At 29.5% G+C, this 17,078-nt stretch overlaps 1 protein-coding gene across 2 annotated transcripts in view; it reads left to right on the top strand.

Annotated features, from left to right (window-relative positions):
- The first annotated feature begins 4,278 nt into the window (after positions 1 to 4,278).
- The window catches only part of LOC126771052 (hemicentin-2), a 36,691-nt gene continuing 23,891 nt past the window's right edge, over positions 4,279 to 17,078 (top strand). The window contains exons 1-2 of one of the 2 annotated variants that reach the window (XM_050490732.1): positions 4,279 to 4,476; positions 4,557 to 4,628. In XM_050490732.1, the coding sequence (XP_050346689.1) occupies positions 4,577 to 4,628 (52 nt within the window). In that variant the 5' untranslated portion in view covers positions 4,279 to 4,476; positions 4,557 to 4,576. Of the gene's footprint in view, positions 4,629 to 17,078 lie in introns of both variants that reach the window. The other variant, XM_050490733.1, reaches the window with a different exon arrangement.

Raw genomic sequence — 17,078 nt, forward strand, 5'->3', positions numbered from 1 at the left:
ATAAATAGAATACCTATGTCAAATACCTAATAATATAAATACAAGTATTCGTTGTAAGTATTTTTTTCTGATTTCCGAGATAAAGAGACCAGCTTAAAAACAATGCTTTGTTTTGACTTAGCTATACAGAGATATCTTCTCTGCCGTACAGTAGTAAACGTAGTTAATTAGTCACATCATCGGCCATCTGATGGTCAATAATCACCACCGCCAATAGACAGTGGCACTTTAAGAAATAATAAGCATTCTTTCCGTCGACAATACGCCACCAACCTAAGAAACTAAGATGTGGCTATTACTGGTTTACACACGGGCTTGCACAAAACCCTACAGCCAAGTAGATACTTAATAGCAACATAAGCTTAATAAACAATAACCTTACATTTTTTTATTTATCATTACATTACCTTACGTTTTATCATTTCATAGGTAAGGAGTGCGTTACGTACGTTTATTTGATATTGTTAAATATTTTAATATATAATATTCTTTTAAAACAAAAATAGGATATTCAAATATTTAAAATCAATATATATAAAGTTTCACTTTATAATTATTCAAATATAAGCACCCCTGTAATGATGACATTTGATGTATTATTTGGCTTAGGGTAAGCAGTTGGCCAATTTGACACGGAGTATCGCAAGGGAGATTGTTAAACTACTAGAGGGTTCGTGTCGGGAATATGCCCATGGAGAAATAATCCATCCCACGCAATCATCTTAATTGTGCAACCATTCCAACCCCTTATGAAACATAGATATTATGCTTTTATTAAAATTACTAACCAGCAAAAGGGACAGTCTAAATTTAATTACGTCTCCATTATGGACGCACAGTCTCATTTCTCAGTTTTTGATTATGAATGGCATGGTATTTCTAAATTGTAAGCTGTAAAAGAAGGGGGATTGTTTTTTTCTTATTTATCAAGTAAGCGGGCTGAGGATAAGTAGTGCTTTCGCTCGTAACTAGTCAACTTAATGTTTAAAGGAAACACGCACACATTTCACTTTTACTTTTTAATGCGTTCTTACAAGCACCATAATTTAATAATCAAAATTACTTTTATTTTATTTGGACAACAACAATTTTATCTCGTGCCTTTAAAACACTAGATATACATTAACTGAAACAATTGTTATACCTTCACAAACTAAAAGTTCTTGTCAAGTGTAAACACGCGTAGACTGTATTTTTATTATTTTCTTTATTTTTTCGATTCTTCAGTGAATTTATTTTATCATATTTTAGCATCGGTTTAAGTATAAAGTTAATAATATTTATTCCGATACATAAACGTTCTACCACCTTCGGGTTTCCCTTAGCAAAGCCGTCCCCTATAGGTGCTATTCACCAAAAATTGTTTTCTAATGACCACAAAAATGCACGTACTTTTTTAATATTTTTATACTCTTTCTACATATTCTGTAGAAAATAGAACAACTGGCAATGTTCAAGGTATAAATACATATTACCATGGCGTAAATTGGAGCCACATCGCTTTAATATACCTATAGTATTTCTACCTACTGCAATAGGTTTAAGCTTCAGCACTATAAGATGACCTCCCTAAATTCCCTAAAATTAAACTGACATGCTTATGTTGTACACTATACAATTCTAAATGAAACATTTGATTGTAGTGACCTGCTACGACAAATTAACCTCAATGTCCCTTCTCGTTTACGTAGTAATAATGTTTACAAGCATTTTTATATTTTTACATCTAATTCGAATCTTGGACACTATGCTGCTTTGTCAAGGATCTGTAGACTAAGTATATAATATGCGTCCTAAATAGTCCTTTTAACCATTGTTTACCTGCTTACAGTTCATATGTTAATTTGTACTACTATGTGACATTTATTTTTAAATTCTGATTAGTCATTATTTCATGTGCTTGATGTGGTCTCCTATACATGCAAACATACATAATCGTAAGTGTGTATTATTTGTCTGAGATCATTAATAAATAAACTATAAAATAAATTTAAATGGATTTTAGAAAATGCAAATGAACAATCCTATTAATTTAAATCCACGCGGATATATATTCTCTAGTTGCCCAGACTCGAACTTGGTTCTCGTGGAATCTTTGTTTAAGATTGACATATTCTAAACATTGGGCCATTTCGGCTCATTATGAATTATAATATTGTTTCTGCGTTGTCTTCTATGCGACACGCCTGCAAACATAATATCGATGTTACGCATAAACGTACAAAAATGATGTATCAGTAAATGCTTTATTATTGATTGTAAAATATGTATTTAAATGTCACTTCAATTTCAAATAATAATTGTTGTATTACATACTTACTCTTATTACTCTTCTTACGTCTCATTTATAATTTCTACAAAAACCAAAAAAATACAGACTAATGAAACAAAATGACAGCAGAGTTAATTGCAACTTAATGACACAGAGTATTTAAAATTTAATAATGTAATAATGAAATTAATGAAAAAGCCTATAACAATCAAACGAAAGAACGACAACACAAATTTGAACAAAACACGAATACTATTAATACACCATCACACACCATCTATGTGCTACATAAACACACACGTGAACTTTTGACAGACTTAACCGATTTTGATGAAACAAAGAATAAACGATACCTTGAAATACTTCTTATAATAATTCAGTTATTTCAATTTGTAATTTTTAGCCGTTTTTAAATATTAGCCGAATAGTAGTCGAAGAGAAAACTGTCGGTCTAGGTTGTTATGTATGAACGCGAACACTATAAAAGTTTAACAAATTCTTTTTGTAGGAGATTTTTAGATCTCGAAAACCGTAAACAATAGCACATAATAACCTTTGTTTCATAGCTAACTCATTATAACCACGATAACTATTTTGTTAAATGTATTGTTATAAACAAAGAAAAAAATTATGCCAACTGTAGTTAAGTTTAATAGTCATATCAGAAGTATAAATCATTATTAAATTATATAACATATTCATTTTAAACGCTTCCTGTTGGTATAGGTAATTTTGCTAACACTAACACTATGTAAATCGAACCAGTAATATTTTATAAATATTATTATGCAACTTGCACTCGTGCACTTTACTGTATGGGCGGCTATTTAATCGATTTACGAATGTTTAATAGCTCATTGATTAAAAATGCACGGAATAAAATACTTATTTTATCCGTACGAAGTCGGGACGAACGGCTAGTTATTTAATAAAAGACTATAAACGTGGAACTTCGAACGGGCTAAATAATAAATTAAATTTTATTTAACATGCCGAATATATAAATTGGTAGAAAATTACTAAGTTTCTTGTCGCCTGCCAGTTCTAGTCGGTTGAATATGCATTACGAACCGGTAATAGCTTTACGTTTCATGACTATCCAAATGTGGTTTTATGAGCCTACTTGATTAAAAATATGTTTGTTTTTTTTTATTTTAAGTACATTCGTTCGATTTATAATATTTTTATTTTCTACATAGTTTAAAATAATACTAGCTTAGGTCAACCGAAAAAATGAATGAAGTAGAAGTACGTTTTTCAATCGCCAATCCTCCGTGCAGAAGTTGTAGACTTATGAGACAACATGTGTCGATTATTTGCTGTCTCTTTCGTTCGTTGTAAAAGAGTGGCGCTGAGCCGGGTGGAGCGCGGCGGGCGGTTAGCATAGTGATGCACCTTAGAGTATTGTACTTCTCGAGTAAAAAAATCAAATTAATATAACTCGAGTTTGAATTAAACACTAATTTAAGGATTACTCGACTTAGGCAGAGTTTTCAAGAATAATGACTAATGATGTACTAAAAACTTACAAGAACGTCAAAGCTTTTAACTAATAATTTAAAGTATCGATACTATTTATTTTGAAATACAATAATTACTTGATATAATTATCGAAAATTATATAATAGGAGAAAAAAATAATATTTTCAAACATAAATTCTTTTTTAATATAAACTACACAAAATATATATACTTAAAATAAAAATATTCGGGTTATATTTTTAATAATAATGTTGTAAATAAAATGTAAATAGCAACTCAAAAGACGCTCAAATTTTTATACTTATATACATAATTTATTTATTTATATTTTTAGTGAATTGACTTAAAATTTAATTTAATTTTAGTTTAAAAGAACAAAGACTATCATAATCGAACTATGTAATTCTATCGAGTATTATGGTGGCGAGTTGAACTCGATCCTCGGCAACTCGATTGTAAGCGGATCGAATCGCAACACTAGTATGGCATGTCTGCATTCATAATGAGTTTGTGTTTAGCCTGAGTTAACCGTCGCTCTAGAGTTACGCTTATGATGTGCGTCGAGAACTCGCGCTAATGTTTATTAATTTTTGTATTTAAATATGATACAACCGTGTATAACTAAGTTAATGTCATAATAATTTAACGAAAGTGGTAATGTTAATAATGTCATAACAGTGAAGTTTAAATTAAGGAGACATTCCTTACGTGAGTGAAGTATGGTTGGTAAAGTGCAATCGCTAAGGATTTATAAGATGCAATCGTTAAGGATTTGTTAAACAGTGAAAATATTTTTTATTAGAAAGTTTCTGCAGCGCCAACATGGGCCCAAACCGGTTGCTTTCACCATTTATTTGCCTGCTGATTAGTACAGGTAAACGAACCAAGTTGCCTTACTTTCTTACTTAACTCGCGCGTCGTGTCGCAGCCGCGTGTTTCAAGTTTCAACAAATGGTCTTATAAACTTGTTCGTGTTTAAGATTTGTATGTGTGCGTCAGCTTAACTGTGTTGTATCAAAGGCACTTTTGTTAAACGTTGTTACCTGCTTTCGTTGTGATATTATTCTGCAGCAACTGTGCAGCGTATTTTGGTTTTGTTTAAACTTATTGTTAAATAAATTTTACAACGAACTTCTATTTAAACTACTCTATGCACCATTAATTTGGTACATTATTGTTTGACGTGTAAACTGTTAAGGAATTTTTATATACTTTCACAATAACCATTACATAATTAAAGATAAAACACATATATTCTAAATATTGAAGTGATTTGTTATTCGCCTGTAATTCTATATTATTTTCTAGAAAACCAGTGTTGCGTGGTCAAGTCCATCGATACTATAATATTTACGATTATAATCACATAAAATAATACGCCGAATTAAATTACGTATGATATGAACATTAATTAACAGACAGGTATAGTACTAAACGTATTTAATAAGTAAATGTTGTGTACAATACACATCTAATGAGATAAACGAGATTTTCAGCGAGTATAAATATTTAAAAAAGTTTTTAAAATGACGTTTCTTAAAACTTTGATAACTTTTTATCGACAATCATTCTATCACTTTATAGGTATCCACCATTTTGTTTCACTCGTTCACTATCTATCTCTTTCGCGCCATGGACGCGTTCCTCTAAATAAAAAACACTAAAAAAAATCCTGGCGTCCTGTACTGGGACAACGGCGAAACCATTGATAAAATAGATGTCGCATATATTTTTAGCCATACATAAAACTAAAGATAAAAGCAAGTCTTGTTGTAATAATAATATATATTAAGGTAAATTGTTTACTAATAAAAACGGCTAATACTTCTTTAGTAGATATAATAATACATTGTCAAATTTCAACATTTTATTTGTTTTAAATAGCGATCGTTGAAGTTTGTTTCATTACATACCTCCTAAGATAAACATATTTAGAAAGAAATGAGATTTTACTTCAAATTAATATCACGTAAATGTTCCACTGCTAGGCAAAGGCCTCTCCTATTACGGAGAAAGCATGGAGTTTATTCCGCCTCATTGCTTCAGTGAGCGTTGGTAGGCACAAGTAGCAGGATTTCATCCATCACACCCATGACCTTGTGATGTTTTCTTTCAACGAGTACAAAATAATTTGTAAACGATAAAACATAAATTAATAACAAATAAAATCAGTAGTGTTTCTCTTATTTGAACAGTTACTTTCGGTTCAGATCCACGTGTTTTACTTATTGGGCATCTTGGCAAATATTTATAGTAGTAAAAAAATACGTTGCGCGTTCGAACCCATTCCCCTTCTGTTATCCTCCCATAAACAAGTTTTACGCTTATCTGATGGAGAAAGTAGGTATCAAAATCAAAAATGTATTTATTTACGTTACAATGTTTTTGCACTATGGATGCGATGACTGTTATTAATAGTAGGAATATTAGTAATTCGTTAAAAACACAATTGTTAACAAATTTATTGAATAATATTAATATGATTACAATGAACAGTCAATCGGTAAATTCCCAAAACAATTCCAAATCCCAGTTCTTAAATTAATGCTAATTCAACTTCTGTTTGTATACTTTATTCCCTATCGAGTTATAATCACAAAAATAATAGTAACATTTCAAAGATATTAAAAAACAAAACTGCAAAAAGGATTAAAAGTTAACATCGCAATGTTTGTAATGAATAAAAAAAGCAATAAAATTCTTAACTACCAACCAGAAACCTTTTGCTAGTAATTCTATTTCTCATATAATAAATACGATATATTATAACATTTTATAAGCAACTTAAAAATACATTTATATAAAAAAAACTGCTTCGTGTTGATTATTTCCGTTATTCTATTTAATTTCATACATTGCGGTGTATCGTGTGAATAAGGACATTCACTTTTACACCGTCCACATCATATTATATATAAATTAACGTTAATCATTACATGAATTGTATTTGCGCTTGAAAATGAGTAATCCGCGATTACATTATTAATTACTAGCTATTCGTCCCGGTTTTACTCTTCTACACTCTTTACTCATTTTGCAAACATTTCGGGTGTAATACAAATTTTACAAACGAAGTTTTGTTGTATATTTTATAGTCTTGACAGCGTTATCTTAGCGTTCGAACCGTCAGCTTGTAATAATAAACTACACTTACCTACAAAACTATAAACATACGACACGCTATTTAGCCTAAGAGAGATTTAGAGTCTTAATTCGTTCTGAAAGTATAAACTATCAACCAGTCTATTGGGCATTTTAAAATAAACGAAAATTGTTACCATTATTTCAAAGAAAAAATTAGCTGGCATTAAGTAACAGTTGTCATAAGATTTAAAGACAACAGTATGTTCGAATACAACCTTCTCCTCAAAAGGGAGAGGAGGCCTTAGCCCAGCTGTGGGACACTAACAGGCTGTTACTGTATGCTCGAAATTCTCTACGCCAAAAATATACAAATTTTCACTGCATATTATTTTATGGCTTATAAAATATCGTTTTGAAAAAATCTTTAAATAACTAGTGAAAAAAGAAATATATATTCATATAAAACGTATATTACATGCAATTATACATGTACAATCTAAACTTAGATATATATTATTTAATTTATAAGTTATATAATGTATTATGTAACTTGTAAATTGAACAAAAGTTTTTTTTTTAAATTAAATGAACACATTTTAATTAGAGAATCAAATCAGAGATCAAACAGTTCAATATCTCTTATTTTCTCCTATGTCAATCGATTTTCTTTATTTTTTTTGCTAGTTATTGGTAAGCTTAAAATAAAAAAAAAAACATTAAATTACCAATAAAAAAATAGCATTAACAGTAGAATAAAAGTTCGAAACAAATTCATGCATTATATTTTCCTAATAACGACTATGGTCGAATTTCGAACACTGGCAAATGCTACAAAAACACATCGACCCCAATCTGTGAAGTTTATAAGATACGAATGATTATTACATTTAAAAAAAAATGTATTTCAGGCACCTATTGTGTATCAAGTCTGCAAATGACTAAAAACGCTATAGTTAATTTTACAGACTAATGAATTTTTAGTATGAAATTACAGTTTTTATTAGTTATCATAATAACAATAGTATGACTATTGTTTCTAATCACTTACAATAAAATTTCAACGAATTCTAATTAAAATGCATAATTATTATATGCCTTTTCTGTTAATGGTCTTGAATGTAAACTTTAAACTGATTAAAAATCAAATAATGTCTCCCGGAATTTATTTCTTCTTATAGAATAGGTTACGTTACCCCCCAAAAATAATTTTCGAAGTCGAAAAGTTGGCATTGTCCTACTCCCCGTTTAATTTAACGTTTTAACATTTTTTTATTTAAAAAATATAATTTTTGATATGAGTTCGGGTATTTTTGAGACATTAGTTTTAGGGGTAATTTATAAGCATCCTTATTTGTATGGTGTACATTGTACACCATCGGCATATTCACAAATTAACAACGTTAAATTACGATAATAGGCTAGTACAGTGTGATACACCATTATATTATTACATAATCTTTATAATCTATTTTGAAGAATTTTGAAATGATAAGGTTTTTTTCAGAGATAAGTATTAACAAGTATAATATCATTGGATCTCATTATGGCAACGTAGTAGAAAATAGGTCTGGACGCTTTGTAAAGTCTTAAACTTTTATAGAAAAGTCAGCGACAGCTTTTTATGTTTAAAAATTGGGAAGATATAATTATATCATCATTAAATACGTCACTGTTTAAAAAATATCACTGGATAAAATTTTAATTCAATCCGTGCGATGTCATAACGAGTACGAAAATATGATGAATATGAAAATAAGTATTCATGAAACAAAAATGTAATTATTTTTAGCTTCAAAAATTAAGAAACAAGCGACATGTCTCAACTGCCTGGATCATTACGAGCTTTATTTTAATATTATTTATTTCATATATAATATTATTTCAGTCCAAACTAAAACGATGAAAATTGATTAAACCAACAAAAAAAAACATAAATATTTCTTTTTACAGAGGTTGCCTGAAAAAGATCACTGTAAGTGATAAGGCCGCCTTTGCATACCATATGTACTACTTGTTCTTTTATATGTTTTAGGGGTAATTTATAGGCAATTGTGTAAAACGTAAATTGTGTGCAAAAAAGGATTAATAAATAAAAAATTAAACCAATCTAAAATTTATTAATTTTGAACCATATATGTATATATTTTCTGAGCTTGTTTTTACTGAATGTTACAGCGGGATAGCAAACGCTACCCAATTCAATCGTACATTTCCTTTTGAATAGTATTTGATAAATCGAGCTACTTTCTTAATTGCTAAATATTATATATATTAATTTATAAATTAATTTTATTGCTACTTCAGAAACACGTTTAAAATCTAATTCAGTTAAAATTATTCCAAATTTACTTCCATTTCATTTATTATATAATTCCTAGCAAAATATTTTATCTTTAAATTACCTATTACCCACAGTCCAAACTACTAATAAAATATAGCGATTATAAATAGTTGCACGATACTTTGTCTTCTTCTTTCCAATGTCAAATGACTGATGACAGAAAGAGAGGAATCAATATCGTAACTGTTCATCCGATAAATTGTTAGTAAGGCCGTTCGTATTCATGCATCTATATGAAATCGTGATAATATAATATTATATTTCTTCTTTGCTAAATACTTCAAATATATAAATAGTTTTTAATAATTAATAATCGTAAGAAAAACTTTAGAGGAGAGTACAAAATGTTATTTCTAAAGATGCCAATGGCTGAACGCCATCAGAGAGTGAAATCATTTTTATAAAAACCAGTTTGGGATGCAGGTGTGCGGCGCGGGCGTAATGCTATCTCCAATGTGGAACGTGAGTTTCGAAAAAAAAAAATACAAGCGACCCGTCCCGGTTTAACTTGGTTTTGGTTTACAAATAAGGTTGTGCTTAGGTTTATAATTTCAGAATCTTTATTATTTAAAAAAAGGAAAATTAGCAAAACGGCTTATCGCGTGAAGAAGGTATATAAACTATAATTATAGTCATTATAAATCTTATTAGATTTGAGTTCCTTTTAAATATATAAGTTCAATGATTTATCTTGCATCTCTTCTGTACATTATATTTTAAGGTATTATATACATTTATTGTAAAAACAGTATTATTTTGTATATTGTTATACGTTTAATAGATCAATATATAATATACGCTTTAACTTTGAAATTTGGACAAATAGTTTCGGGAGTTATTAACAGATGTTCGAAAAAACACAAAAAAAGGCAGCGAGCGTGAGCAGGTAAGATGTGTTAGCACCGGGCACTGGGTAAACTTGGTTTCGTACGGAGAGTAGCGTCGATGTTTGTATGATATTGAGAAAATGGGCCACCTTAAAATACTGCTTTTCTTAAATAATTAATTTAAAGTTTACATGGTTTTAAGAAAAAAAAATTTAAGCTAAATGTAATATAGTTTAAATTGGTATAAGACTTGCAAATTTCGTTACCACCTCGAAAATTGTCTCAAAAAGTTAAAGCGACGACGAACCATTTTACATCTGTACTAAAAAATAACTAATACAGCTATAATAACGCAACGTATTTAAATTTTTATTTGAATAAGTTGAACCTCTTGAAGGGAAACCAGTGTTGTAGCGGATGTTGAAATTAGGTATAAGTGGCGAAATAACATAAAACCAGAGATCTGAGAGTTATGAACGTGAATGATTATGCTTTATGTTGGAAATATACGTTGTAGAGAGCTTATACGGAGAAGACCAGAACTTAATCGAAGCAGCTGACCGCATTGAACAATGTTCGAAACGCAGCCACAAATGACAATAACTTAAATTATTTCTTGCAAACAGCTATATTTTTGATCTATGGTGTCGTATAATATACTGAAGTTAATCATTATAAACTAAGTATTGACTTATTGTTACTATAATTCTAAGACTGTCTTATAGTATACTTTTAATGACTTAATTACACTTATTTACACTAGCGAAAGATATGAAATAAGTACCGTATGAATGAATAAATAATAACTATTGAGACAGGTGCACCCGTCGATATACCTGGCGACGAAGAATGCCTCGTGTGCAGTAACTTAAACCGTATGGAAAATATAGAGGTTATTAGGAAAGTGTCACAATCTATGGCTTAAATGAATGCCGTAGTGGTTAAAGAGGATAGTAGGATTTGTGTTGCTATTGAAACACCTACAAAGACGTGCATATTACTTAACTACCTATGGCTTACAGGTATGAAAATCGTTCATAAAATATTACGATGATAAGCTTCAATGCGCCCGGTATGAAAGTGAATTAAACCCACGGTCAAGACATAGGATATTACAAATAATTGCATATTGAAAGGTAAACTTACAACATTGCTTGGACGATATAAGTTTCAAATACGTTGTTGGGAACAAATTGTGTTGATTGAGTGTACTTTATTATGATATAAATGTTTGGGGTGCAAGCGTAATCATCACGAAATAGAAAAAAATAAAGTTGGTCACATTAAATAATAAGACCAGAAAATGATGGATTAGTATAATAAGAAATGTATATATCGGACCTACAAACTAAGCTACTTAGGTTATGCTTTGAGTGTGTAAGCAGATAGATAAAGATTAAGGGTAACGTTCTTGAAGGAGTTATTATAATATATACGTGTAATATGTTTTCATTGCAAAATATATTTCGTTTTCTTATAATTAATGTTAATAATATCAAGTATACAGCCAGTTTTTCTAATACTACTAAAACTAATTTTCTTTCCTTAAAAAAAAGTAGTTCCTTATCGGACTATAAATATAAACATCATTGAGCACATACGATCTTTCCGAGATTTTTTGTGTCATGTTGAAAACTCGACATGTGTAGAAGAGGGCTTTAACTCAGCCCACATGTGGCGTTCTCAATGCTCTTCGATGTCACGCACATCCGGGTTTTAGGGTGTATATACTATTTTTAAGAGATTTGAATTAGTTAGCAGTTTACTTAATACTATATTAAATTAGATTTTTATTTTTATTATCCGATACAGTACAAAATATATTGCTATTTGAATTCATATCGGTATCTGGTTGTATGTAAATTTTATTTATTTATTTTTATATAATGTGTTTTCATTATTTTTTATCGGTGAATTTGTACTGTACTTCGGAACTGCCTCAACAATCTTTGTCTTTTATCCAAAGGTTTGGGAAGAAATCGTTTCCTTAGCGTTAAGATGGTCTTTTGTAATATTATTTATTATAAATTAAATATATATATATGTTGTTATGCCTATTGTTACTATATGTTTTCAGAGCACAATAGGACATATCTTTATTGTATTCCACTCGTATATAAATTAAAAAGATGTTAATATGTATACTCACTATCTTAGCTTGTATATTATTAACTATTAAAAAAAAATTCAAGATGCAGACATTCCATAATTAACGAACACATTTGAACACACGTTTCATATTGTAATCTTTAAAAATTAAAAAGATGTTAATATGTATACTCACTATCTTAGCTTGTATATTATTTACTATTAAAAAAAAAATCAAGATGCAGACATTCCATAATTAACGAAGACATTTGAACACACGTTTCATATTGTAATCATTAAAATAGATATTTCATGATCAATCTTTTATAAAAAAAAATATATTGCATAATTACTGTCCTAAATATTATCAAATATATGACGTGGATGTGAACTGATTGTACGGAAAATATTTTGTTCATCACGTCACGTAGAAACGAGAAATCACGAAGGTTTTTTGAAAGTTTGAAAGTCGGATGTAGTTATAATGATTCACAATATTATAAGGTATTTAAACGGGCAAAATGAGTGTTAGATTTATATTTTTATTCTCGCATCAATTAAACAAAAATCGATACTATACTAATTCAAAGATGAAAAATAAAACGTAGTTATAATGATATTATTTAAAAATCAATAGATTTGTCGTATGTATCACTAATCTTAATTAATTGTTTGATTTATCTCATGACTGTTTAAGTAAAATACTTGAACCGACAATTAGTATGAAATATTTGTACACAAAGTTTTTTTTTATATAAAACAAATTGTTAATTTATCGTTTATTTGAATCGCGTTTCATCTGAACAATGCTTATGTCTAAATATAATTGTATGCACATGCACTATCCTTGACAGTAAATCCAAAGACGCGCTGACGAGGTAGGTTATGAACGGGATAAAAATCAAGCAGTATAAATATGTTGGTTGTAAGAAAGAGATAGATGATTAGAATTAAGGTGAAGGGGGACGGGAAACCGGCGTGGCAGGTAAAATGGCCGGTGCTATGTGTGCGCTCACAAAGATGGAAGAGCAATAAATCGAACAAACGTTCTATTTAATAAAACCGTTCTTTCCAAGAAGTCGAAAAAAATGAAGTGCTAAAATTTTGCAAAAACTTAATCAATTGTTTAAAATGCAGCTTCACGTCGAATGAAATTAGATTTCATTATTAGTATCATTTGCTCTTTAGTTTTGGAAAAAGTATGATACTGATATGACATGGTACATATTATACATTACACAATGGTACATATTATAAATCGCATACACAAATCCTTAATCCTTACTAATATTATAACTGCGAAAGTGAGTTTGTTTATTACGTTTTTACTTCTTAACTACTAAACCGGTCATCATAAAACTTTGCATACATATTTACAGGTACATGAAAGTGTAACAACATCTCCCCCACCCCTCACACACGCGGAAACTAGTAAAAAATAATTCGGAATTGACCTCAAAATAGATAATAGGAACAATAATGTCAAATATGTCATACAGTATAAAGCTTTTTTAGATTATATATAATATATTGGAAGTTTACCTACTATAGTTTAAGACTCGGTTTTTTTTGCTGATTCTTGTTTAATACAATGTCCATACAACATTCAATAATAATCATCTTAAACAAGATTTACATAGTAAAAAACAAAAATCCAGTTTCATTTAATTAATATTTAACATGACAACTTATCTATTTCAAGAGAACATTTTTTTTTTCTTAAATTGATTATTTAAGAAACGTACCTGATTATGGCGGCAAGACCGCTGACGTTTAGTACATAAAATCAACGATTGATGTACTTTCAACATTTTAAGTTTGTTATATTTTAAACGTAACAAATCTTAACTATGGTCTCTTAATTTTTTTTTTTTTTTATAAAATAGGAAGACTGACGAGCATATGGGCCACCTGATGGTAAGTGGTCACCAAACGCCCTTAGACATTGGCATTGTAAGAAATGTCAACCATCGCTTACATAGCCAATGCGCCACCAACCTTGGGAACTAAGATTTTATGTCCCTTGTGCCTGTAATTACACTGGCTCACTCACACTTCAAACCGGAACACAACAATATTAAGTATTGCTGTTTTGCGGTAGAATATCTGATGAGTGGGTGGTACCTACCCAGACGAGCTTGCACAAAGCCCTACCACCAGTACTATTTATTTACCAGTATTATTTCACGATACATACCCCGCGGTTTTTTGTTGAGCAGTTAAGATGTAAAAACGTAACAATCAAACTAAGAAACAATCTCGCTTTTGCATTTATAATATTAGTAAGGATATTCATGTATCTACAATAAAACTTAAATCTCTTGTACTAACTTGCTACATTAAGCAATTAAAAAAAAGATAAACGTCAATTTATTTGTGAGAGTCATATATATTTGTGAGAAAATTGGTATAATATTCATTTAATAGAAAATTTAGTTGTGTCCAAATCATTAGTACTGTGATGACATCATTAATTATTTTTGTCTTTCAACATTATGACATTGCTTACACAATTGCATTTGTCAGCCCAATTTAGTATAATTGATTTTTAACTTAACCTTTAACAAGTACTCATTATAGTTGCGCTTTAATTAACTTATTAAGGTATAATATTTACTAAATCACATGCTACAGCATAGTTTACTTGTAAATAGGGCTTTGTGCAAGGTCGTATAGGTACCACCCAATCATCACATATACTTCCGCCAAATAATACTTAGTATTGTGATTTTCCGGTTGACAGGGTGTGTAATTACAGGCACATGCGACATAACATCTAAGTTCTCAAGGTGCTGCCGTATTGGGGACGGGGTTTCATAAGAAAGTATTTATATTTGTTATAGAGCTGACTTCTTTGGGGATGGTAACAACTTACCATCCGTCGTCTGTAAACCTAATTTAAATAAAAAAATACATCGAATGATAACTACGTGTGAAATAGTGTTGTTTAAAAAATATATAATATATGTTTTATTTATACACGTATGTATAATAACTAGCACAATGCCCGTTAAACTACAAAATAAATCAGAAAAAAATGCTAATATGCGATAATTTAAAAACATTAATCAGATAAGGACAAAGCGGTAAAAATAAAAATAAATTATTTTCAAGTGTTCTTTTTTATCTGTTTTAATTTAATTGTGTTAGCAATTATATTCAGGTAACCATCGAAATTACTTATAACCATATAAACATACACTTTGAACTACATATATCATGTAAAACTACCTATATATTTACCATATATATGTACTAAATAATATATTTGCAGTATAACTTGATTCAGAGCGCGCCTAATACTAGTAATATTTCACTCGCCTGACCCTTACACGTCCCACTCGTGAAGCTATCTAATTTTTATGTTTGTCCATCAAAAGTAACCGTCAGTATGGTAACTTTTTTTTCGTGTTTCATATATTTTAAAAATTATACGGTATAGTTCTTTTAACTATATTATTATAAAAAAAACCATCTCAACGGTGCCGCGGCGAAAAATTTAAGAATAAAGATATTTTAATTATGAGTAGTATACGACAGAAGATGTTAAATTACGTGAAAAGAGAATGTGGTTAGCACCAAAATCTTTTAATTATTATAAAAATAAAACGAAAGGCTTTTATAAAAAATTCCACAGAGGCAGTCCTCGGTTTCTCGTAAAATATAATTCATTATCCAGTTTTTTCTCATTAACAATATAGCATTACGAGTATATATCAAAGAAATGTAATTAAATGACATGTAATTTTTTTCTATTAAAACAATGTTACTAATCCGACACAACCGTAGTTATACGTAAACTATTTTATTTTTAATTTTGAAATGGATTTACCCAAGCGAAATTAAATAAAAGTAAAGCAATTTTGGTTTATATCGCGTTTATGGCCTAGTAAATAAAATTTTGGGCTATAAACGGGTATTATTCTTCATAATCCCTATTTAATCTCAGCGCTGCTGCTGGTTCTACTGCGGTGGCAAAGCTCTCGGGTTACATACACAATCCAGAAAGTGGTTTTACTATTTTTTTCGTTTTGAAAAACGAGACGTACTTTCAAATGTTAAACGTAGCAAAAAAACAGTGTTTTGTCTGAAGCAATAATAAACACCTAACAGTCTATAATATTTAAAATATTAACTGATTTGTTTAATATGTGTAATTTTTTACATATGTAGAAAGGAAAAAGAAAATACCGACAGTATCTTAACCAATAAGATGAGTATATTGTAGTAGTATGAGTATATTTGTTGTTGAATGTTTAAAATATTAAGAAACATATTTCTTTCGTAACTTTCGTTGTTAGAGGAGTTCAACAATATTCTATTACCTTTTTGGAAACCTCACAATTGAGTAACCGAAGTTTCATATAAGTTAAGTACTACTAATATAAAGCTACTCGTTCACTATTCTTTTTCGTTTCGCAGGTAACAAAATTTTATGTCAATACGTGGAATGCATTTTATTTTATGACCGTCCATACCTGGCTCTCCATAATACTCCATAATACTCCAGGTATTATAGTTATTGTTAAACTAAAAGTATAATAAGCGTCCGACAATTACTGAAGTTAAAAGTGCAAATTTTTGATATTTCCAAAAGTCTGACGTTTTAACTATGTTTCTATTATGTAATCTAATTATCTAACAAATAAATTATTTAATAATATTATTAATACTTGATAGTAATATTATGAACAGGTTAGTTTCCATTGTTTGTTTTTCTGGTTTCACACAAGTTGTATTTTTTTATATTTTTTTGAAATATAGTTCCTTATAACGTCAACGAAGTTGTTGATCCGGGCACTTTTGAAGTTAACGTAAATATCCATAATTTCTAAAAAAATATGTCATGGTGTCAGCATGTACCTATTTCATATAGATAACTACAGTTTAAATTAACAGTCTCAATTAATTTATCCGTTGAAAATAAATAAGACATTTTAAACGTTTTATATCTAGATAAAATGCTTGTAATGCCTTGCAATTC

Source organism: Nymphalis io, chromosome 10 (assembly GCF_905147045.1).
Source record: "Nymphalis io chromosome 10, ilAglIoxx1.1, whole genome shotgun sequence".
Lineage (NCBI taxonomy): Eukaryota > Metazoa > Arthropoda > Insecta > Lepidoptera > Nymphalidae > Nymphalis > Nymphalis io.